The sequence below is a fragment of the Protopterus annectens genome, chromosome 3.part1, assembly GCF_019279795.1.
Source record: "Protopterus annectens isolate FY-2018-M chromosome 3.part1, PAN1.0, whole genome shotgun sequence".
Lineage (NCBI taxonomy): Eukaryota > Metazoa > Chordata > Ceratodontiformes > Protopteridae > Protopterus > Protopterus annectens.
In genome coordinates, this window is record NC_056732.1 from 239,047,929 (window position 1) to 239,074,632 (window position 26,704).

The 26,704-nt window shown below is 38.5% G+C and overlaps 1 protein-coding gene across 1 annotated transcript in view; it reads right to left on the bottom strand.

The window, feature by feature from the left end:
• Window positions 1-26,704, bottom strand: part of ATP2C1 (ATPase secretory pathway Ca2+ transporting 1) — a gene marked incomplete in the record, with an annotated part of 2,099,819 nt that overhangs the window by 1,227,857 nt on the left and 845,258 nt on the right. The window contains 1 exon segment of the mRNA XM_044066734.1: window positions 20,117-20,183. Coding sequence (XP_043922669.1) covers window positions 20,117-20,183 — 67 coding nt within the window.

Genomic DNA, 26,704 nt, shown 5'->3' on the forward strand with positions numbered 1-26,704 from the left:
CCCTCCCCTGCATACACAGTTGGGGCATCCCTTTCAATGGCTTCTGAACCAGCTAAATTAAGCAGAATAAGTGCCTTTGTATGCATGACTTTGTCAGAAAAAGCATGAAAATATACTTTTGCTCACTCTCCAGTTTTCGACAACATTATTATCACATACTAGTGGACCAGGTCTGCAAAATCCTTCTGCCATACCAACAAAATGCCCTTGTAATTATGTATAAACACACACCAGGTACTCGATAAAATATTTAACTGTGCCATAAACTCTCTAAAATGACCATTTCTGCAAAATAACTGTACTGCAATATTGCACAAACTTGCAAACACTTTGCACACTTCGATATTTTGGGCAGCTTTAGTTGATACGAAAAAGAAGCACATAGTGAAAAAATATGTTATTTTTTTCTTTTTTATACATTTTATACGATTTCAAAAGTTATTTCAAGCACTTTTGTAAGCATTTGATTATTTTTATCACTATATCATAATTTTGAATATTTCGCTTAATTACGAAGTAATTTTGAACAGTTTTAATACTTTGTTTTACATTTGTTGAGTAAAAAATCATTTTAAACAAGTTTTAGAACCTGGATTTGTCTTTCTGACCCGTTTGCGAGTCATTTCAGCAGGGATGATCCACTCCTGTATATTCCTCCAACTGTAACTGCCTGCCTCATGGTCTTGAAGTTTTACTCTGGATCCCACTCTGACACCATATCGCTCATCTTGTGTATATTCAATAAGATAATGAGGCTTGGTGTTCATTTAAGTAGTTTATTACACACAAACACATCAGGATGGAGATTGGTAACATTAAACTTAAAATGAACTAATCGACTGACTACTACACACACATGCATGCTTACACCTTGGCAGCTCACTAAAAAAATGACACTCTTACTCGCACATGCTCAGTACTTACATGCTAATACTTATATGCATGGGGTTCCTATTACGTTAACGAATTACTGAAACTTCAAACCTGAAAACATTGAACACAAGTGTTTGAAGTTTCAGCAATTTGAATTAAAAAATAAAACAAAAAAACAAAGACAAAAAAAAAACAAAATTATCTCAATAACTGTTGTAAGCAAGCCCCCCTGCACCCCCTCACATGGAGGGCTGTGCCAACCACACCCCCGCTCTTTAAATATACCAACTCCGAGATCGCACTACAGTGCAGTAAAGGGAAATATTCCCTTTCAGCACTGTAGTGCAAAATTGGAGTTGGTATATTTAAAGAGTGGGGGGGGTGCAGGGGCTTGCCCCCTGCTTAAGACAGTTACTTTCTGTCCTTTTTTTTTTTTTGTGTTCGAAATTATAAAACTTTGAACATACCAGTTCGATCTTGTGGTGTTCGACGTTTTATACTTTCAATGACGTAATAGGAACCCTATGCACATGCCCACTGACTGGAATGGCTCTTAAAGGAATATGCACACTGATCTACATTTGGGTTAGTAACTGCCTCTCTTTTGACTATCATTTAACAACAGTTGTCATGAAATCCTTTTTATTTAGACCTATCATTAAGGTCTAAAGAAGTAATCACTCCCTTGCACTCAGTACTGATCAGGCCAATTATAAAGTACAACACCCTCTCTGTGAAGCATCTCACTGAACATATCAAACAATTAGAAAGACCCCCAAAGGTTCCTAACCAAAAAGGTCACATGCCTAAAGTCCCTGAGCTACTGAAAGAGGTTGTAAGCATCAGGAAAATTTCTGTTTTATTCACACTGCACCATTACAGGCCTGAATGTCCTGGAACTCCTGTTTCACTGCAAGTCCAGTATTAACACCAATACCACAACCAAGAACCTAAATCTTCAGCAAGAGATAAATAACACACAATTAAGGGGCAGTATATACAACCCAACACCTCCCAAAACTCGTGAATAAACTTGCCCTGCATGTTAAGCTATGTGATTTACTATGTTCCTTTAAACAAACTGGATGGGCATCCACAAATTTATTCCTGGTATGACCCACCAGGAGAAAGAAGTGCTGCCTGAGGGAGGGTAATAGTAAGGCAGGAATGGTCACAAGTCTTGGAATATCTATGAATCTATGTTTTACCAGACTGTCCAAGGTCAATAACCTATAACACATCACTTCCTAGTAAAACCAACTCCCATTGTTAAGCATAAATAATCAAATGCCAGTCAGAGCTGGCACCTACAACCAAAGGCAAGTAGAATATCCATGCATACCTGTAGTACAAGGAAAATTCAGAAACTAGGAAATCATACTAAGCCAGTATTAACAACATTCACAAAATGCATATCATATTTCAGTTCCAAGAAAACAAAGTGCATTTATTTCTAAATATAACGAGATAGTAACGGAATGAAACAATGGCCAATGGAGTTTCAGTGATGCAGCCAACCCCTGCATAGCTGTCTCCTTTTTTGCCTCCATCCACATTTCTCTACTCTTCCCCGGCAATCAGTAACCACTCTGAATACCTCCCCCTCTTCAAATACAACTCTCCTGACTGACAATTAACTATGCAGTGCATCAAAATAATGTCATCTGATTTTCTTAATTCTATTGTATTCAATGCTAAAATAAGCCTCCCTGCATGTACTGGCCCATTACCCATTTTTGCCTAACTTGCCATGCACTACACAATGATCACGTTGGAACTTTGTTAGGTACAGAGATGCATACTACTATAAGAACATGTACAAATGCAAATCTACTTTTTAAAATTCCATCTTTTAAGAGCTTGAAAGGAATGAAATTATGGTCTCAAATAATTCCAAGACTTTGGAATAAACTCTCTGCCAACATTTGATATGCTGTCATTCCAAAACTGTTTAAGAAACGCTAAGATACCACGGTGTGGTCCTGGTAGATATCTCCAAATAGACCAGCAAGGCAGCACAGAGTTCAATAGATTTATTAAATACTGATGAATATAACAAACTAGTTTCGGCCAACAGCCTTCTTCAGTGTAAAACAGTATAATCAAGTTCATTTGAATCATCCTTTAAATACATATCAAGAGCCAATCAAAAGGTTGAGCTCATGAATACTAATAAATTTGAAACATATTTGTAAAATATGTTTTAAGGCACTTAAAGTAAATCATATACATATACAATAAAAATTAATATGATTACTCAGGTGAGGTCCATCCATAACAGGAAAAATAACCACCAAATGAATACATGAAGTTAAACAAATTATTAGTATATTCTAACATGTCCATATGACAATATATTCATACTTATTGTCTGTTTTTATAATCCCATATTGGATAAACCACTATCACATGCTATTGAGCAGTTCTTGGTTAGCGATACCATAGGTAAAAATATCAAATACTGATGTTCAAAAGGACTCAAACATGCTATGTCATAAGGGAGCATATGTTTGACCGATTGAGTTATATATATATACTAATGTATATATATATATTGGTAGTGGGCAAAACAAATGATGAACATAGAGCACAAAGTAGATCGACAATAATGAGGATAACAGCCTGAACATGAATGCTTACACATTTCTTCAAAATAAACATTAAAGCTATTATATATCCGTCCATAACAAGAGAGAAGACCACCAAATAAATACAAGAAATAAAGCAAATTATTAGTATATTCTAACATGTCCATCTGGCAATGTATTCATACTTGGAATCTAATTTAATCACCCGATATTGGGTAGAACACCCACGTACTGTTGAGCAGTTTTTAGTTAACGACCCCATGGCTAGTACATATCAAGTATAGATATTCAAAGGATTCCTGCATGCTATATCATAAGGAGCATATGTTTAACAGGTTAGGTTGTATGTACCTACATATGTATATAAATATAGGTAGGTTATTAAACATAACTTTTAATAGACATGGAGCACAATGTAAAAATTAGATCGACAATAATGAAAACAACAGCCTAGACATAAAGACTTGCACATTTCTTCCAAAAAGTGATTAAGGCTATTGTATCTCTAGTACATATATGGAAATGGCACCAACATTGTGTATCAAAAAAAGAAAAAATATTTGAAAATGGATTACATATACACAATTGTATATATATATGTGCAGTAGAATAACAAGTATTCCACAACATAAGACGATATAACCAACCGCCAATAGTATGAGTAAGAACCTCAACATGAGGCTAAACTTACAAAACAAAAAAAGAGGAAGAAAAAAAGTGACAATGCATCTAGTTTCAAATGACCTTATGCTAACAAATATAAATGCTCAGTCACCTGGCTAGCAAGTTAAATACCTCTCATTCGTGCTCCCACAAAAAAGAAATTTTTTTCTTAACTACACTTGGCCACCGCCCATATCATACATAGTATTACAAGATAGCCCATATGACTTAATATCTAAACACCCTGTTCAATATTGAACCAGAGTGTTTGGACATTCATAATCCATATGCTTAAAGACATATGGATAGGAGACAAATAGAAATCCCCCACTTAGTGTCCTATTATTCACTGTACTAATACAAACTCAATATATTCCCTACAAATGATCATTTAGTCCCGGGTGAAATAAAGCCCCCAGTGTAATAATCCAATGTTTCTCTTTTCGATCCAGTAGCCCATGCCAGCCTTGTTTATTTGTTCTGTCTCCAGAAATACGGTCAATGACCATAAAAGTGAACCTTGCTTGAGAATGTTTTAATGTGTGTTGATATAGGGCACTGGTCTCCTTATGGTTTTTTATATCACTGCGATGTTCGTTCATTCTAAATCTTAAGGCTCTGGAAGTTTGTCCAACATAAAATCCCCCACAGTAACATGAAGCCAGGTACACCACCCAGTCGCTACTGCAATTTCCAAAGATCTTGATATCAAAAACTTTACTAGTATTACGACTGGTAAAGGCCTTGGATTTCAACATATGTTGACAGGAACCACAATGGCCACAAGGGAATGACCCAATAAGTTCATCACCATGAAGTGTCAGTTGTTTGTGGATAGTCCCCCCACTTGCCATATGTTTAAAATGTGAAAAATAGGAACCTAAGGTCTTACCACGTTTATATGAGAAAAGACAACGGGGTCCCAAAAAACTTCGCAGCTTGTCATTGGCCAATAAAATGTTCCAATGTTTATTAATAATGTTTCTAATCATATTAATGTTTCTGCCATAAGTGGTGATGAACCTAACACATGTATTACAAGAGGATTGATTTTTATTTTTATTCTGATATTGTAATAGGTCGTCCCTCACAAGACGATTAGCTCTACTCTGAGCCGACACAATATCAAATCCATCATATCCCTGTTAATAAACCTCTGACTGAGATCCCTACTGGCCAATTGATATTCCTCCATGTTGGAACTGAGACGTTTGATACGTATAAACTGGGATATTGGAATACTCCTGATTGTGTGACGGGGATGTAAACTTGATGCATGTAACAGGGTGTTGTATTGCGGGTACTTGCGGAAAACCCTCGTAGACAGAGTATTGTCTGGGTTCCTGTATACTGTGACATCCAAAAAATTGATAGAGTTTTTATCATATGTCACCGAAAATTCAAGTCCCCAGACATTATCATTAAGATATTCAACAAATTCCCGCAAGTATCCTACATCAGCCCGCCACACCAACCAGCAGTCGTCCAGGTAACGTCTCCAAATATCCATTTCAACCTGAAAGATGTTGTGTGATGTATCATAGATCATAAATTCCTCAACATAAGCCATGAAAAGGTCAGCATATATCGGGGCAAAAGATGCCCCATAGCTGTTCCTTGAAGCTGCCAATAACATTGGCCCTGGAAGTACAGAACATTCTTGTTTAACACATGTTCGGACATACATATCAAAAGGGTGTTAAATCCCGGTGAATATAGGTTTACCCTTTCCAACCAATATTGTAAAGATTGGAGACCCGCCCAGTGGGGTATACTTGTATATAATGATTTTACATCCAAAGTACATAAGTACCACTCAGGTTCCAATTGGGTTTCCCTAATTAGCTGTAGAAACTGTGTGGTGTCCTGCAATCTAGATCTAATATGTCCCAACAGAGGTTTAAGATATTTGGTGAGGAAAGCCGATAGGGGTTCAGTCAGAGAGCCTATTCCCGATACTATTGGTCTACCCGGTGTTTTTTCCAAGGACTTATGGATTTTGGGTAAAAGATATAGTATCTGTTTGGACGGTTCCGACACTTTAAGTGAATCCAAGCATTTCTTATTTATGATACCTTCCTCAAAGGCCAACTGTAAAAAGGCGTCAATCTCATCCTTAAATACTGGTGTGGGATCTATAGACATGTACATATAGCACTTGGCGTCTGACAATTGAGTTAACCCTTCATGAATGTAATCCGCAGTGTTCCAAACCACAACTGCACCTCCCTTGTCAGCAGGGACAATAACTATGTCTTTATTGTCACACAAGGTATTCAAAGCTATCCTGTCATCATCAGATAGATTGCTAGCCAGCATAATATGTCCCATGTTTTGAAAATGAATATCCCTCAAAATGGAGTCCATGAAAATAGATACATGTTTACTCATAGGAGGTTGGAAAGAAGACTTGCCAAAACGGAAGTCCTCAGACGGTTCTGACCTGTTATCCTCAAAAAACAACCTAAGATTTAACATCCTACAAAAGTCCTGTAAATCCTGTACTATGTGGTATTCTTGACTGAAAAAAGAAGGAATAAAGTTCAAACCCTTATTCAAGAGTGCAACCTGCTCATCCGTTAATATAGTCTTAGATAAATTCAACACATTCTGAGTGGTTCCAGATAGATCTCCTATTTCAGGAAGTTGTCCAAAAGGCCTTGAAGGGAGACCGGAGTGACCACTCTTTCTGTGCTTTCTGCCCCCCCGGTGTCCCTTACCCCTTCTAAAGGGGAAATTTTGTTAGTTTTCTTCCTATTGGGTGAGGCCCTCTCCCCTGAACCCTCAAAATCCGTAAGGAGGATTCATCACCAGACGTACTATATGAGCTATCCCCCTTGTTTTTGAGAATTGATCGTGGTCTCTTTTTGGTGCGACTGGGCCCTGTTTTAACCTGATTGTTATCCGCAAATCTAACCGATCTGCTAAAATCAAAAGGTTTACCCCGTTGATAATCAGAAAAATCACGATGAAACTTCTTAATTTTACGTTCCTTTAAAGTTTTTTCATGCTCCATCAATTCTGAGGACAGTTTTTTAATGTTGTCCTGATATTTCATAGAAGATTCAAACTTTTGAGCCTCTGAACATATATTTTTAATTTCAAGTATATTAGAATCTACTGTCCTTTCATAATATTGTAACAATATGTTCACAAATGTCATGGATCCTGTCTGAAGTGCCTCCTGCCAATCATGGTTTAGTTTATCGTCTGGCTTCCCAACTAGAGGTTGAGTTCGTAGACCTCTGGGAGCCATATTTTGGGCCGAATATGCTTTAAATAACTTAAGATGCCAAATGTTTGATCTAAGAGTCTTAAATGCTTTGGTGATTGAGTGGAAAAACATATCACAATCAACCACAGATGTCTGACCCGAACTAACTGGATCATTGCTTGGCAATTGATCAATGCCAAATACTGCTATATCTTGCCGATCAGCACATAATCCAGAGAGGATGGTATTTAGATCCATGTTGTGAACAATGTTAAAGTATACTACTAATAAAAACTGGTGGAGCACCAAAATAGCAAAGGGATATAATTTTTGAGTCAAATATATAATATAATGGTTGAGAGACCCAGTAACATCAAAATAGGGTAGAAAATCAAACACCAATCCCTAATGGGAAATCACAGGGGTGGCAGAAAGCACAACGAGGAAGTTGAGAAGGAAAATCAATACCATATAATCCCTATGGTAGGTAGAAATTCAAAAATAACATGAAAATATGAGGCAATATTGGTGTGACACTATTGGCTTGTATATAAGATAGAGCAAACCAACCTAAAATTGATTTATTTGGGTATTCAATAGTAAAGTCAGGGTCCAGTAGGTCATCAAAATCAGCCCCAATGAACCAAACTATCAACTACAAGTAATCACTGTGATCCGACATTCAAATACTAAGACACCTTACTGTAAGTATTCCTTAACTGGAAAGAGATCAAACTATTATATTTGCTGTGGTCCCATACTTTCAAAACCCTAGAAGGTTTTGTACAGATGTATAAATCAGATGATCAAAAATACAACAGACAAAAATACAGCAAGCAAATGTGAAGCTTGTAGAGAATTTTTAGAATCGTCAAATGGTGTAATTTTTCTCAAATAATATACTGCTAGTATCACAACTGGATCCTATCAATGGTCACTGGATACTCTATTACGGTTTATAATAATATCCGTACCAAATATATAGCCAACGGACACACACAACAAAACTAAATATGTCAAAGTACAATTTTTAATTGTGGTCAGGGGACCGAGCAGTGGTTCATTTCAAAAAGGAGACAAGAACTGACGATTGGTAATTACTAGCAATTATAACTACTGTATGAATTATTACAATAATATAACTGGTGTTTCCATTTATATCTTAAATTCCCAACAAAAGTGTTATGGTTTCAAACAGTTAAAGATTGGACTACTATAATATATCACAACCATTCTGATCCTACTAATAACCAAATGTTCAGGGGCCGCAATGATGTCTTCATTCAATTATTATCCAGCCTGTTTACAAAGAGTATACTCACTAAAATGGTATCATATATTAGGTGTATATCATATTTAAAGTCTAAAACACAATTATACAAAGATGTATAGTAAAGATGTCACAAATAAAGTCGTAACCATTTATATATAATATAATGTGTTCACTTAACTCCTACCAATAGTTTCCCCAAATATATTAAGAGGAAATATTAGTATTGGTCCGTTAGTAGTCAATATAAGATATGTATAAATTCCATTCACAAACTGTTTAATAATAACAGCATAGGATGAGAAAGAGCTTATATATTCACTACAGTAGCATAAACTGTTATATATATATCAAGTGCCATAAGCTATTGTGCATAATCATGTAGCCTATACCACATAACCATAATACCAGTAAGTATATTGTTTGTAATCCAAAAAGGATGTATTAGCATATGCAGCCCCAAGCCAAAATAGTTAGTATGTAGTACTTCCCTTAACCAAAAACAACAATTATAATATTAAAAGTCATTATGGTTCAGAACATTCCATAAAGCAACTGGTTATATCAGATTCCTTAAAATAAGGATCATAGTTCTAATGGTGCCCCCACATATAAGGTTTAAGAAGAGATTAAAGTTGTTATTTCCCTGCTCAGTGTATCATTCCCAAATCCCAGTCCTGCAGGCCACCAATTATTATTATCCTCCAATAAAAAATACCTGCATATGATTATGCCAAAAATACTAAACTGTTATAGGGTCTTAATAGGCCCAACATATATCTCGGGCCAATTTAGTAACTGACAACCTAGTGCACCCAAATATAGCAAATGTATTGAGAGCACTTCCCGTAGACACAGGCCTATAGGACCGAACACTGTCAAGTAAAGTAATCAACCAGTACACGTTTAATACATCCCAAAATGCTCATGTATCAAAAATGCACACGGCACATGTAACAAAATTGAATTTCCACACCGTTTCTATATACCCTGCATGTTTCCTGTGTTCAGTTTAAACTACGACCTCATTTACCCAAGCAGAACAGTTCGTGTGAAAATATAGGCAAAATAAATAAGCACAGTGAAATATCAGTTGGTATTCAAATGATAGTTTGATGCGTCCCTAAATTGCAACCCATACTGGTATAATAGTATAACCAGCCAAACAAAAGTATAGCTTCCAGACCCTATATTATTAGACACTCAATGCTCAACCAGATATTAATCGTGGATAGGCAGAAATGTCACTAGACAATGTAATAAACACAAAAATGTCCATAATACATTTGTCCCTGATGGTTATACATATCAAACATGTCCCAGATATAGAAAGGCCTTCCAAGGATTTCCAAATGGACGTCGCTGTCTTTAAGTAGAATGTTCCGATCCCCAATCACTATGCCGTAATAACCCCCAAGATGTTACACATACATAGTATTGCTTCCAAACCCTATATTGTTATTAAACACTCAATACACCACCATATATTAATAGTCGATAACAGGCAACGTCACCAAACAATGTAATAAACACAAAATTGTCCACAATACATTTGTCCCTGCTGGTTATACAAATCACCAAGTCCCAGATGTAAACAGGCATCCAAAATCTTCGAATGGACGCTGTCTTTACACAAAATGTTCCAATCCACAATCGCTATAGCGTAATTGCAAGATGGTACACACATAAAGGCTTAAATTTCGAAAATAGCAACACAACAGTTTAATGTTCTCAAATGTCCAAAGTCAGTAGTTCCTCAGGTAGTTGACCTGGCCCACGTAGAAAACATATATGAACACATCCAAATAGAGAAAATTCAAAGTTAGACGGTCGATATAGCCGTATGAAAAATAAACACCCTGCTACCACTCAACGCTCCTCAGTTCAAATGAAAAAAAGTCCAACAAACTTGTTCTCAATTGCAGATGTACCGCCAAGGCGAAACTTTAACCAAAATGGCGCTCATCCACCCGACAGCTGTAGCTTACTACTTCAAACAAGCTCGTATAAAGCAATTCGTGCCCAAACAAATGAACCAGACTTATAACAGTACTGCCAGCTCACTGTAAAAAACAGACAAGTGAGCTGAAGGCAGATGAACACAAAATGTTACCACCAAAACTCTTCAGCCAGAAACAGGCTGAGAAACGACTCCACTGCTCGGTCCCCCAGCACAGAGTGAACAAACAGAGTAAACCAAGTCCTATGCACAAGGGGATGCACGGTCCAAACCAAGTAGAAAGCTCCAAATAGACCAGCAAGGCAGCACAGAGTTCAATAGATTTATTAAATACTGATGAATATAACAAACAAGTTTCGGCCAACAGCCTTCTTCAGTGTAAAACAGTATAATCAAGTTCATTTGAATCATCCTTTAAATACATATCAAGAGCCAATCAAAAGGTTGAGCTCATGAATACTAATAAATTTGAAACATATTTGTAAAATATGTTTTAAGGCACTTAAAGTAAATCATATACATATACAATAAAAATTAATATGATTACTCAGGTGAGGTCCATCCATAACAGGAAAAATAACCACCAAATGAATACATGAAGTTATACAAATTATTAGTATATTCTAACATGTCCATATGACAATATATTCATACTTATTGTCTGTTTTTATAATCCCATATTGGATAAACCACTATCACATGCTATTGAGCAGTTCTTGGTTAGCGATACCATAGGTAAAAATATCAAATACTGATGTTCAAAAGGACTCAAACATGCTATGTCATAAGGGAGCATATGTTTGACCGATTGAGTTATATATATATACTAATGTATATATATATATTGGTAGTGGGCAAAACAAATGATGAACATAGAGCACAAAGTAGATCGACAATAATGAGGATAACAGCCTGAACATGAATGCTTACACATTTCTTCAAAATAAACATTAAAGCTATTATATATCCGTCCATAACAAGAGAGAAGACCACCAAATAAATACAAGAAATAAAGCAAATTATTAGTATATTCTAACATGTCCATCTGGCAATGTATTCATACATACACAGAGTTTGTTCACTCTGTGCTGGGGGACCGAGCAGTGGAGTCGTTTCTCAGCCTGTTTCTGGCTGAAGAGTTTTGGTGGTAACATTTTGTGTTCATCTGCCTTCAGCTCACTTGTCTGTTTTTTACAGTGAGCTGGCAGTACTGTTATAAGTCTGGTTCATTTGTTTGGGCACGAATTGCTTTATACGAGCTTGTTTGAAGTAGTAAGCTACAGCTGTCGGGTGGATGAGCGCCATTTTGGTTAAAGTTTACTTGGCGGTACATCTACAATTGAGAACAAGTTTGTTGGACTTTTTCATTTGAACTGAGGAGCGTTGAGTGGTAGCAGGGTGTTTATTTTTCATACGGCTATATCGACCGTCTAACTTTGAATTTTCTCTATTTGGATGTGTTCATATATGTTTTCTACGTCGTGGGCCAGGTCAACTACCTGAGGAACTACTGACTTTGGACATTTGAGAACATTAAACTGTTGTGTTGCTATTTTCACGAAATTTAAGCCTTTATGTGTGTACCATCTTGGGGGCAATTACGCTATAGCGATTGTGGATTGGAACATTTTGTGTAAAGACAGCGACGTCCATTCGGAAGATTTTTGGATGCCTGTTTACATCTGGGACTTGGTGATTTGTATAACCAGCAGGGACAAATGTATTGTGGACAATTTTTGTGTTTATTACATTGTTTGGTGACGTTGCCTGTTATCGACTATTAATATATGGTGGTGTATTGAGTGTTTAATAACAATATAGGGTTTGGAAGCAATACTATGTATGTGTAACATCTTGGGGGTTATTACGGCATAGTGATTGGGGATCGGAACATTCTACTTAAAGACAGCGACGTCCATTTGGAAATCCTTGGAAGGCCTTTCTATATCTGGGACATGTTTGATATGTATAACCATCAGGGACAAATGTATTATGGACATTTTTGTGTTTATTACATTGTCTAGTGACATTTCTGCCTATCCACGATTAATATCTGGTTGAGCATTGAGTGTCTAATAATATAGGGTCTGGAAGCTATACTTTTGTTTGGCGGCTGGTTATACTATTATACCAGTATGGGTTGCAATTTAGGGACGCATCAAACTATCATTTGAATACCAACTGATATTTCACTGTGCTTATTTATTTTGCCTATATTTTCACACGAACTGTTCTGCTTGGGTAAATGAGGTCGTAGTTTAAACTGAACACAGGAAACATGCAGGGTATATAGAAACGGTGTGGAAATTCAATTTTGTTACATGTGCCGTGTGCATTTTTGATACATGAGCATTTTGGGATGTATTAAACGTGTACTGGTTGATTACTTTACTTGCGACAGTGTTCGGTCCTATAGGCCTGTGTCTACGGGAAGTGCTCTCAATACATTTGCTATATTTGGGTGCACTAGGTTGTCAGTTACTAAATTGGCCCAAGATATATGTTGGGCCTATTAAGACCCTATAACAGTTTAGTATTTTTGGCATAATCATATGCAGGTATTTTTTATTGGAGGATAATAATAATTGGTGGCCTGCAGGACTGGGATTTGGGAATGATACACTGAGCAGGGAAATAACAACTTTAATCTCTTCTTAAACCTTATATGTGGGGGCACCATTAGAACTATGATCCTTATTTTAAGGAATCTGATATAACCAGTTGCTTTATGGAATGTTCTGAACCATAATGACTTTTAATATTATAATTGTTGTTTTTGGTTAAGGGAAGTACTACATACTAACTATTTTGGCTTGGGGCTGCATATGCTAATACATCCTTTTTGGATTACAAACAATATACTTACTGGTATTATGGTTATGTGGTATAGGCTACATGATTATGCACAATAGCTTATGGCACTTGATATATATATAACAGTTTGCGTTACTGTAGTGAATATATAAGCTCTTTCTCATCCTATGCTGTTATTATTAAACAGTTTGTGAATGGAATTTATACATATCTTATATTGACTACTAACGGACCAATACTAATATTTCCTCTTAATATATTTGGGGAAACTATTGGTAGGAGTTAAGTGAACACATTATATTATATATAAATGGTTACGACTTTATTTGTGACATCTTTACTATACATCTTTGTATAATTGTGTTTTAGACTTTAAATATGATATACACCTAATATATGATACTATTTTAGTGAGTATACTCTTTGTAAACAGGCTGGATAATAATTGAATGAAGACATCATTGCGGCCCCTGAACATTTGGTTATTAGTAGGATCAGAATGGTTGTGATATATTATAGTAGTCCAATCTTTAACTGTTTGAAACCATAACACTTTTGTTGGGAATTTAAGATATAAATGGAAACACCAGTTATACTATTGTAATAATTCATACAGTAGTTATAATTGCTAGTAATTACCAATCGTCAGTTCTTGTCTCCTTTTTGAAATGAACCACTGCTCGGTCCCCTGACCACAATTAAAAATTATACTTTGACATATTTAGTCTTGTTGTGTGTGTCCGTTGGCTATATATTTTTGGTACAGATATTATTATAAACCGTAATTGAGTATTCAGTGACCATTGATAGGATCCAGTTGTGATACAAGCAGCATAATATTTGAGAAAAATTATACCATTTGACGATTCTTAAAATTCTCTATAAGCTTCACATTTGCTTGCTGTATTTTTGTCTGTTGGATTTTTGATCATCTGGTTTATACCTCTGTACAAAACCTTCTAGGGTTCTGAAAGTATGGGACCACAGCAAATATAATAGTTTGATCTCTTTCCAGTTAAGGAATACTTACAGTAAGGTGTCTTAGTATTTGAATGTCGGATCACAGTGATTACTTGTAGTTGATAGTTTGGTTCATTGGGGCTGATTTTGATGACCTACTGGACCCTGACTTTACTATTGAATACCCAAATAAATCAATTTTAGGTTGGTTTGCTCTATCTTATATACAAGCCAATAGTGTCACACCAATATTGCCTCATATTTTCATGTTATTTTTGAATTTCTACCTACCATAGGGATTATATGGTATTGATTTTCCTTCTCAACTTCCTCGTTGTGCTTTCTGCCACCCCTGTGATTTCCCATTAGGGATTGGTGTTTGATTTTCTACCCTATTTTGATGTTACTGGGTCTCTCAACCATTATATTATATATTTGACTCAAAAATTATATCCCTTTGCTATTTTGGTGCTCCACCAGTTTTTGTTAGTAGTATACTTTAACATTGTTCACAACATGGATCTAAATACCATCCTCTCTGGATTATGTGCTGATCGGCAAGATATAGCAGTATTTGGCATTGATCAATTGCCAAGCAATGATCCAGTTAGTTCGGGTCAGACATCTGTGGTTGATTGTGATATGTTTTTCCACTCAATCACCAAAGCATTTAAGACTCTTAGATCAAACATTTGGCATCTTAAGTTATTTAAAGCATATTCGGCCCAAAATATGGCTCCCAGAGGTCTCTGATCTGAACTCAACCTCTAGTTGGGAAGCCAGACGATAAACTAAACCATGATTGGCAGGAGGCACTTCAGACAGGATCCATGACATTTGTGAACATATTGTTACAATATTATGAAAGGACAGTAGATTCTAATATACTTGAAATTAAAAATATATGTTCAGAGGCTCAAAAGTTTGAATCTTCTATGAAATATCAGGACAACATTAAAAAACTGTCCTCAGAATTGATGGAGCATGAAAAAACTTTAAAGGAACGCAAAATTAAGAAGTTTCATCGTGATTTTTCTGATTATCAACGGGGTAAACCTTTTGATTTTAGCAGATCGGTTAGATTTGCGGATAACAATCAGGTTAAAACAGGGCCCAGTCGCACCAAAAAGAGACCACGATCAATTCTCAAAAACAAGGGGGATAGCTCATATAGTACGTCTGGTGATGAATCCTCCCTTACGGATTTTGAGGGTTCAGGGGAGAGGGCCTCACCCAATAGGAAGAAAACTAACAAAATTTCCCCTTTAGAAGGGGTAAGGGACACCGGGGGGGCAGAAAGCACAGAAAGAGTGGTCACTCCGGTCTCCCTTCAAGGCCTTTTGGACAACTTCCTGAAATAGGAGATCTATCTGGAACCACTCAGAATGTGTTGAATTTATCTAAGACTATATTAACGGATGAGCAGGTTGCACTCTTGAATAAGGGTTTGAACTTTATTCCTTCTTTTTTCAGTCAAGAATACCACATAGTACAGGATTTACAGGACTTTTGTAGGATGTTAAATCTTAGGTTGTTTTTTGAGGATAACAGGTCAGAACCGTCTGAGGACTTCCGTTTTGGCAAGTCTTCTTTCCAACCTCCTATGAGTAAACATGTATCTATTTTCATGGACTCCATTTTGAGGGATATTCATTTTCAAAACATGGGACATATTATGCTGGCTAGCAATCTATCTGATGATGACAGGATAGCTTTGAATACCTTGTGTGACAATAAAGACATAGTTATTGTCCCTGCTGACAAGGGAGGTGCAGTTGTGGTTTGGAACACTGCGGATTACATTCATGAAGGGTTAACTCAATTGTCAGACGCCAAGTGCTATATGTACATGTCTATAGATCCCACACCAGTATTTAAGGATGAGATTGACGCCTTTTTACAGTTGGCCTTTGAGGAAGGTATCATAAATAAGAAATGCTTGGATTCACTTAAAGTGTCGGAACCGTCCAAACAGATACTATATCTTTTACCCAAAATCCATAAGTCCTTGGAAAAACCACCGGGTAGACCAATAGTATCGGGAATAGGCTCTCTGACTGAACCCCTATCGGCTTTCCTCACCAAATATCTTAAACCTCTGTTGGGACATATTAGATCTAGATTGCAGGACACCACACAGTTTCTACAGCTAATTAGGGAAACCCAATTGGAACCTGAGTGGTACTTATGTACTTTGGATGTAAAATCATTATATACAAGTATACCCCACTGGGCGGGTCTCCAATCTTTACAATATTGGTTGGAAAGGGTAAACCTATATTCACCGGGATTTAACACCCTTTTGATATGTATGTCCGAACATGTGTTAAACAAGAATGTTCTGTACTTCCAGGGCCAATGTTATTGGCAGCTTCAAGGAACAGCTATGGGGGCATCTTTTGCCCCGATATATGCTGACCTTTTCATTGCTTATGTTGAGGAATTTATGATCTATGATACATCACACAACATCTTTCAGGTTGAAATGGATATTTGGAGACGTTACCTGGACGACTGCTGGTTGGTGTGGCGGGCTGATGTAGGATACTTGCGGGAATTTGTTGAATATCTTAATGATAATGTCTGGGGACTTGAATTTTCGGTGACATATGATAAAAACTCTATCAATTTTTTGGATGTCACAGTATACAGGAACCCAGACAATACTCTGTCTGAGGGTTTTCCAAGTACCCAATACAACACCCTGTTACATGCATCAAGTTTACATCCCGTCACACAATCAGGAGTATTCCAATATCCCAGTTTATACGTATCAAAGCGTCTCAGTTCCAACATGGAGGAATAGCAATTGGCCAGTAGGGATCTCAGTCAGAGGTTTATTAACAGGGGATATGATGGATTTGATATTGTGTCGGCTCAGAGTAGAGCTAATCGTCTTGTGAGGGACGACCTATTACAATATCAGAATAAAAATAAAATCAATCCTCTTGTAATACATGTGTTAGGTTCATCACCACTTATGGCAGAAACATTAATATGATTAGAAACATTATTAATAAACATTGGAACATTTTATTGGCCAATGACAAGCTAAGTTTTTGGGACCCGTTGTCTTTTCTCATATAAACGTGGTAAGACCTTAGGTTCCTATTTTTCACATTTTAAACATATGGCAAGTGGGGGGACTATCCACAAACAACTGACACTTCATGGTGATGAACTTATTGGGTCATTCCCTTGTGGCCATTGTGGTTCCTGTCAACATATGTTGAAATCCAAGGCCTTTACCAGTCGTAATACTAGTAAAGTTTTTGATATCAAGATCTTTGGAAATTGCAGTAGCGACTGGGTGGTGTACCTGGCTTCATGTTACTGTGGGGGATTTTATGTTGGACAAACTTCCAGAGCCTTAAGATTTAGAATGAACGAACATCGCAGTGATATAAAAAACCATAAGGAGACCAGTGCCCTATATCAACACACATTAAAACATTCTCAAGCAAGGTTCACTTTTATGGTCATTGACCGTATTTCTGGAGACAGAACAAATAAACAAGGTTGGCATGGGCTACTGGATCGAAAAGAAACATTGGATTATTACACTGGGGGCTTTATTTCACCCGGGACTAAATGATCATTTGTAGGGAATATATTGAGTTTGTATTAGTACAGTGAATAATAGGACACTAAGTGGGGATTTCTATTTGTCTCCTATCCATATGTCTTTAAGCATATGGATTATGAATGTCCAAACACTCTGGTTCAATATTGAACAGGGTGTTTAGATATTAAGTCATATGGGCTATCTTGTAATACTATGTATGATATGGCGGTGGCCAAGTGTAGTTAAGAAAAAATTTCTTTTTGTGGGAACGAATGAGAGGTATTTAACTTGCTAGCCAGGTGACTGAGCATTTATATTTGTTAGCATAAGGTCATTTGAAACTAGATGCATTGTCACTTTTTTTCTTCCTCTTTTTTTGTTTTGTAAGTTTAGCCTCATGTTGAGGTTCTTACTCATACTATTGGCGGTTGGTTATATCGTCTTATGTTGTGGAATACTTGTTATTCTACTGCACATATATATATACAATTGTGTATATGTAATCCATTTTCAAATATTTTTTCTTTTTTTGATACACTATGTTGGTGCCATTTCCATATATGTACTAGAGATACAATAGCCTTAATCACTTTTTGGAAGAAATGTGCAAGTCTTTATGTCTAGGCTGTTGTTTTCATTATTGTCGATCTAATTTTTACATTGTGCTCCATGTCTATTAAAAGTTATGTTTAATAACCTACCTATATTTATATACATATGTAGGTACATACAACCTAACCTGTTAAACATATGCTCCTTATGATATAGCATGCAGGAATCCTTTGAATATCTATACTTGATATGTACTAGCCATGGGGTCGTTAACTAAAACTGCTCAACAGTACGGGTGTTCTACCCAATATCGGGTGATTAAATTAGATTCCAAGTATGAATACATTGCCAGATGGACATGTTAGAATATACTAATAATTTGCTTTATTTCTTGTATTTATTTGGTGGTCTTCTCTCTTGTTATGGACGGATATATAATAGCTTTAATGTTTATTTTGAAGAAATGTGTAAGCATTCATGTTCAGGCTGTTATCCTCATTATTGTCGATCTACTTTGTGCTCTATGTTCATCATTTGTTTTGCCCACTACCAATATATATATATATACATTAGTATATATATATAACTCAATCGGTCAAACATATGCTCCCTTATGACATAGCATGTTTGAGTCCTTTTGAACATCAGTATTTGATATTTTTACCTATGGTATCGCTAACCAAGAACTGCTCAATAGCATGTGATAGTGGTTTATCCAATATGGGATTATAAAAACAGACAATAAGTATGAATATATTGTCATATGGACATGTTAGAATATACTAATAATTTGTATAACTTCATGTATTCATTTGGTGGTTATTTTTCCTGTTATGGATGGACCTCACCTGAGTAATCATATTAATTTTTATTGTATATGTATATGATTTACTTTAAGTGCCTTAAAACATATTTTACAAATATGTTTCAAATTTATTAGTATTCATGAGCTCAACCTTTTGATTGGCTCTTGATATGTATTTGAAGGATGATTCAAATGAACTTGATTATACTGTTTTACACTGAAGAAGGCTGTTGGCCGAAACTAGTTTGTTATATTCATCAGTATTTAATAAATCTATTGAACTCTGTGCTGCCTTGCTGGTCTATTTGGAGCTTTCTACTTGGTTTGGACCATGCATCCCCTCGTGCATAGGACTTGGTTTACCCTGGTAGATATCAAATAAGAAACTTGAAGTCAGTTTCTGCTTTGGTTTATAGGCCAGAACACAGCTGAACATTCCATTCTGTCCAGAAGCCTAATTACCCTCCTTCCGTGCAACATCCACTACTAGTCACAGTCATCCAGATGGAGCCCTACCAAAGCCATGTGCAAGAGAAAGATTACCTCAGCATCTTTAGAATCCATTCCCCGTCTTATGCAACCCAGGATCATCTTGGCTTTTGCTACTACCTCATCATACCACACAGCCTACTTCCAGAACAAGACTAGCCTGTAATAGGCATACATAGGAAAGGGATTGCCATAAAGGGGGAAAACACATGTAAGAAAACACAGAAAAACAATTCATTTTAGATTTTTGAGGTGCATTTCTGTTTCATCTTATCAAATGTTAATCATAATTAGTCTTAGAATTTTTACACAAGTCTTTTAGTTCACATTAAAAAAAATCTGGCACTGATTTATAGTACATACCTTACACCGATAGTAAACATGTCGAGTATATGTTTCCCCTGTAGCCACCCAACCAGCATGATGACACCTGCAGTAAAGAAGTACAATGATCAGTTTCAAAGGAATCCAGACTGCTAGAGGATTAAACACTGCAAATTAATAACAGTTCTGTAAAAATGTGTCACTTAACACTAAGTATCACCCAACAAAAAGTACAGTTTTGTACCTACCATAAATGTAGATGTTCGAGTGTATACCCTGCTGCAGTCATCACACTTGGGTTATCCTGTCGTCAGGCGGTCCGGCAGTCGGCCTGAATTCCAAAGTCTTGGTCCGGCGTCGGTTGCTGTCACTTCTTCCCTGACGTCAGTGCACCAGGGGTATATAAGAGGCATCCAACACCATTTTCTTCAGTTTTTCTTGCCCCAGATGTCAGGTGCCCCCCCCAAAAGCTGGTCAGTAGATAGTACCAATAATAAAAGCTTAGCACAAACAAAACATCCCTCCAGCTATAAGCAAATACACCACAAAGGTTGTATCAAATTTTAAGGTATTGAAAGGTTTTAGTTAGGTCAGAGAGGATGGTGGGAGGGGTAACCTGGACTGCAGCAGGGTATACACTCGAACATCTACATTTATGGTAGGTACAAAACTGTACTATGTTCATCGTGTTATCCTGCTGCAGTCATCACACTTGGGTAGAATCCCAAAGCTAAGGATGGGAGGTGGAGTCAAACAGGGTTAGAGGAGGCTAGAAGGCCCTGCAAAACTGCAGTGGCGAAGCCAGCTCTAGTCTTAGAGTAAAGTGGTAAGTGATAGTGTTTGGTGAAGGTGTGTACTGAACTCCAAGTTGCAGCTTCCAGAATATCCTTGGTTGGTACCCCCCTGAGGAAGGCTGTAAATACAGCTGCTGCCCTGGTGGAGTGGGGCCTTATGCTAGCAGGAACTGGTTTTCCATGATGGGTGTAGCAAAAACGTATGCAATGTCCTATCCATTTGGAAATGGTCTGTTTTGAGATACCCTTTCCTTGTGATGCTGTAGCATAGGATACAAAAAGTTGGTCAGATTTTCTGAAAGCCTTAGTTTTATCCAAGTAGTAACGTAGTTGCCTGTGAATGTCCAAGGAATGCAGGAGTCTTTCTCCTTTGTTCTGTGGATTTGGAAAGAAGGTGGGTAAGTGGATGGTTTGATTTAGAGCCACACTGGACACCACCTTTGGCATAAAGGAGGGGTTAGTTCGTAGAGAGACTCTGTCGATGAAAAATGAGGAAAGGCTCTACTGCCATGAGTGCCTGCAGCTCTGAGACTCTTCTGGCTGAAGTAATTGCTAGCAGCAGGGCAGTCTTCCATGATATAAACTTTAAGTCAGCTGAGAAAGCTGGCTCAAAAGGTGGCAGCGTAAGTTTTTCCAGAACAAAATTTAGGTCCCAAGTTGGTGTTGGCGCTCTCCTGGGAGGCCTAATGTTTTTTGCCCCTCTGAGATACTGCCTTAGAAGTGGATGTGAAAATAAGGGAGGATCCGTGTTGTAGTGAGCTGAAATAGCTGAGGCGTGGATTTTAATAGATGAAAAAGAAAGCCCTTTGTGTAACATCTCAGTTAAATATTGTAGAATCTGAGGCATGTCTGGCTGAAGGGTATTTTGGCCTTTAGCTTGGTTCCAGGCGCAAAATCTTTTCCATTTATCTGAGTAGGCTTTCCTGGTGCTGGGCCTCCTGGCCTCCAGAATGACATCCATAACAGCTTGTGAAAGAGGGGCTGGCTGGTTGCTTAGGTGATGTGCCATGCAGCCAAATTTAAGGTTTTGAGCTGGCTGTGTAGAATCTGACTGCCTTGCTGTGTAAGTAGATGAGAAATTTGTGGTAGAATCCATGGTGGGTCCTGGGCCATGTTCCTTAGTAGTGGGTACCAGTGCTGGCGTGGCCAGTCCGGGGCAATGAGTATCATTCGAGGTCTCTCCATCCTGACTTTCAGCAGCACCTTTGTGAGAAGGGACAATGGAGGAAAGGCATATACTGTCAGCATTTTCCAACTGAATGAGAGTGCGTCCACTTTCCAAGCTTGATGGTGAAATGTCCCTGTGCAAAATTTTGAAAGCTGATGGGTTTGGGGGTTGGCAAACAGGTCTATGTCTGGGCGCCCCCATTTTTGAGTTATCTTTGCAAATACTTGTGGATCCAGTTTCCACTCGTGGGATCCATGATGTTTCTGCTTAGGTCGTTTGCCAATGTGTTCTTTTTTCCTGGCAGGAATTGAGCTTGTAATTGAACTTGGTAAGCCAGTGCTGTGTTCCACAAGGTCATTGCTTGCCTGCATAGAGGGTAGGAGTGTGTATCCCCTTGTTTGTTTATGTACTGTGGTGCTGTCTGTCCTTATTATAAGCTGTCCTGGATGTAAGAGGTCCCTGAAGGCTATCAGAGCATTCTGTACAGCTAGCATTTCTTTTTGATTGATGTGCAGAATCCTTTGATCTGCAGTCCATATGCATTGAACGCACCGTCCTGCCATGTGTGTCCCCCAGGCATAGTCCGATGCATCTGTTGTCATAGTTTGCCTGGCTGGGGGTAAGGTGAAAGGCTGACCCTTGTTGAGGTGACATGCCTGTGACCACCATAGAAACTCCTGTTGAAGGCAGGGAATGAGAGGTATCATTGTTTCCAAGCTGTGGCTGTGTTGAGTCCATACGCTTTTCAGGTACCATTGTAATTTCCTCATATGCAGTTTTGCAAATGGTATTAGTAGTATACAAGATGCCATGAAGCTCAAGGCCTGCAAAATTTTTCTTGCAGGGAGTTGGGTCTTTGTTGCCATTATTTTGAAGTACTGAGTTAGTTGTAGTTGTTTGTCTGGAGTCAGATAAGCCATCTGGGCCGTTGTATTCAAGTTGGCACCCAGGAATGTCATATTTTGTGAGGGCACTAGTTTTGATTTCTTTTCATTTACTGTGTACCCTAGGCAACTTAGAAGGTGTTTTACAAAAGTCAGATGTTGTAAGAGAATGTCCTTGCTTTCTGCTTGGATGAGGCAGTCGTCCAGGTATGGGTATATTTGAATTCCTCTTTGTCTGCAGTATGCAATTACTGGTGCCAGGCATTTTGTGAAGACCCTGGGTGCAGTAGATAAGCCAAAGGGCAGTGCAGAGAATTGGTAATGGGTTGAACTTGCAATGAAACGGAGGTATCTTCTCAATTTTGTCTGATAGGGACATGCAGGTATGCCTCCTTGAGGTACAACGTTACTAGCCAAGCTTTCATGCCCAACATGGGAAGAAGCTACTGTAGTGTTAGCATCTTGAATTCTGGGTACTTGCAAGAAGGTGTTTAGAACTGAAAGGTCTAGAATGGGTCTCCAAGCATTGTCCTTTCTGGGGACTAGAAAGAGCCTCGAGTAAATTCCTTGGCCTTGTTCCTGTGTAGGTACCAGTTGAATGGCTCTCATGTCCATGAGAGCTGTAATTTGCTTTTCTGCCTCTGCCCATTGATTTTGTGGCAAGTTTGGCATTCCTTTTATCCTTGGCAAGGTGTGGAAATGGAATCTGTATCCTTGTGAGATAATATCTAGGACCCACTTGACCTTTGTGATGATGCACCAATTGTCTAAAAAATGCTAATTTTCCTCCCAAGGGAGCTGCCAAAAGATTTTTGCTTGGCAGCTTGAGGTTGAAGTCATTGTGTTTGTCTTCTAGTAGTTTGGGACCTGTCTTCTCCTCCCTTCTGTGTTGCAGTGCCCCATTGTTGAGGTTATAAGGGATTTGTGCTTGTCCTCTGCCCCTTGGGCGTCTGTATTTACCCCTCTGTGGTCTGTCAGAAGCTGGAAAGCACCAATTTTTTGCTGGCCAATTTCTGCTGAAGTGTGGGGGTTGTACCTGTAAGAAATCTTTGACCATCTGCATACATTTTGCCTTATCCCCCATTTTCTTTTAAAACCTCTTCTGCTTTAACCCCAAATAAGACATCCTGCTGTAAGGGTGCATCTAGTAACTTTGCTTTAACATGATCAGGCAGAATTTGTTCCTTTAACCAAGCATGCCTACGTATAACAGACCCAGTAATAGCTGCTCTACAGGAAGCTTCCAAGGAATCAAATCCACATTGTAAAGTATGTTTGCCCACCTGTTCAGCTGCATGCAACAGATCCTGCATTTCTTTGAATTCAGACTGTTGAGGGTGCGTGCTCATCTTTTGTTTTATTTGAGACATTAGGAATTGCTGGTATTTCAGCATGTGAAATTGGCAATTTAGTGCTCTCATAGCTAGAGTAGCTGAGGTGTAATCCTTCTTCCCCCACCTGTCTAGTGCTCTGGAGTCCCTTTCAGAGGGTACAGGATTTTTAGCCATAGAAGCCTTAGCCCCTTTGGGACCCTGGAAGGCATTCCTTTTATACTTGCCAAGGTGTGGAAATGGAATCTGTATCCTTGTGAGATAATGTCTAGGACCCATTTGTCCTTTGTGATGATGCACCAGTTGCCTATAAAAAATGTTAATTTTCCTCCCATGGGAGCTGCCAAGAGATTTTTGCTTGGCAGCTTGAGGTTGAAGTCATTGTGTTTGTCTTCTAGTAGTTTGGGACCTGTCTTCTCCTCCCTTCTGTGTTGCAGTGCCCCATTGTCGAGGTTTGTAAGGGATTTGTGCTTGTCCTCTGCCCCTTGGGCGTCTGTATTTACCCCTCTGTGGTCTGTCAGAAGCTGGAAAGGACCAATTTTTTGCTGGCCAATTTCTGCTGAAGCGTGGGGGTTGTACCTGTAAGAAATATTTGACCGTCTGCATAGATTTTGTCTTATCCTCCATTTTCTTTAAAACCTCTTCTGCTTTAACCCCAAATAAGACATCCTGCTGTAAGGGTGCATCTAGTAACTTTGCTTTAACATGATCAGGCAGAGTTTGTTCCTTTAACCAAGCATGCCTACGTATAACAGACCCAGTAACAGCTGCTCTACAGGAAGCTTCCAAGGAATCAAATCCACATTGTAAAGTATGTTTGCCCACCTGTTTAGCTGAATGCAACAGATCCTGCATTTCTTTGAATTCAGACTGTTGAGGGTGCGTGATCATCTTTTGTTTTATTTGAGACATTAGGAATTGCTGGTATTTCAGCATGTGAAATTGACAATTTAGTGCTCTCATAGCTAGAGTAGCTGAGGTGTAAACCTTCTTCCCCCACCTATCTAGTGCTCGCGAGTCCCTTTCAGAGGGTACAGGATTTTTAGCCATAGAATCCTTAGCCCCTTTGGGACCCTTGGAGATGGTCTCTGGGTCAGCAACAGGGCTTTTGTAAAGGAATTTGTGCGAGTCAGGCACTCTATAATATCTGGTTTGGCTGGAGCAGGAGGCAGAGGATCTGGATTTAGACTAGATTCTAAGTAAACATCATCCACAATGTCTACAACTGGAGGGATAGCAAGTAGTCTGTGCTGGGGGAATAAAAGAAACTCTCGGAGCCTTTTCTTTGAGTCGGAGTAGTCCTGACCTTCCCAGTAGAAATGTTCCCTCATGGTATGTAAGGCTTCCCCGGGGAAAGGAGTAATCCTGTTCCTCAGAGGAGCCTGAGAAAATAGATACTTGATCAGAGGAGACATAAACCTCCTCTTGTCTAGGCCTTTTGTCTGGGGGGGGGGGGGGGTTGGGAACCCCTGATTAAAGAAATCAAATCTTCAAGCATCTGTTTCTTAGACATGGGGCCTTGAACATGAGACTGATGTGCAGTCTTTTTTGGTTTTAGAGGAGTCTTAAGCTTAGCTTAAGATTTTATGGTGAGAGTAGTCGGTCTGAAGACACCTTCTGTAACCGAAGGCATTTCTGCATCACCGGCTACTCCTTCTGCAATGTTGTCAGTAGGGCCTAAAGAAAATGTCTGAGTCGGCCTAGAACTCTCTGCTAGAGAATCCAAAGCAGTCTGGGGTTCCAATTCTGCGGTCGTCAGGGGCTGCGTAGGCGCCTCACTGAAAACCGGAGAACCGGCGACCAGCCCAGCCGAGGCCTCAGAGTCTGGCTTGGATCTAGGCTGCCTGTCTTTATCTTTGCGTTTTTTATGCACGCCGGTAGTCGGTTGCTTTGACGGCATAGTGTAATTAAATTTCCTACCGAAGTAGTGTCGTGCGAAATCAAAGCGTCGTTTTATAGTTCGCTTACTGAACCTAGCACAAAACCGGCAACCAGTGACGTCGTGGTCTGGGCCTAGGCAAGGTATACAATAAGAATGAAAGTCCTTATGAGGTATTTGCTTCCCACAAGAAATGCAATTATTAACTTTTTCTGACATCGGACTGAGGCAAGAAAAGGTTCCCCAAAGGGGTACTTAGCTTTGAGGACTTCGGACTGAAATTCGATTCGAAAATCTCAGGTGTCGGCCAACCAGCACTTGCGAACTGCTTCTGCTTCGAGCACCGCACGGCAAGAAAGACTGAAGAAAATGTCGGATGCCTCTTATATACCCCTGGCGCACTGACGTCAGGGAAGAAGCGACAGCAACCGATGCCGGACCAAGACTTTGGAATTCAGGCTGATTGCGGGACCGCCTGACGACAGGATAACCCAAGTGTGATGACTGCAGCAGGATAACACGATGAACATCTGACAATTCCCTGCTAGATTCAGATTCGTAAATCAAATGC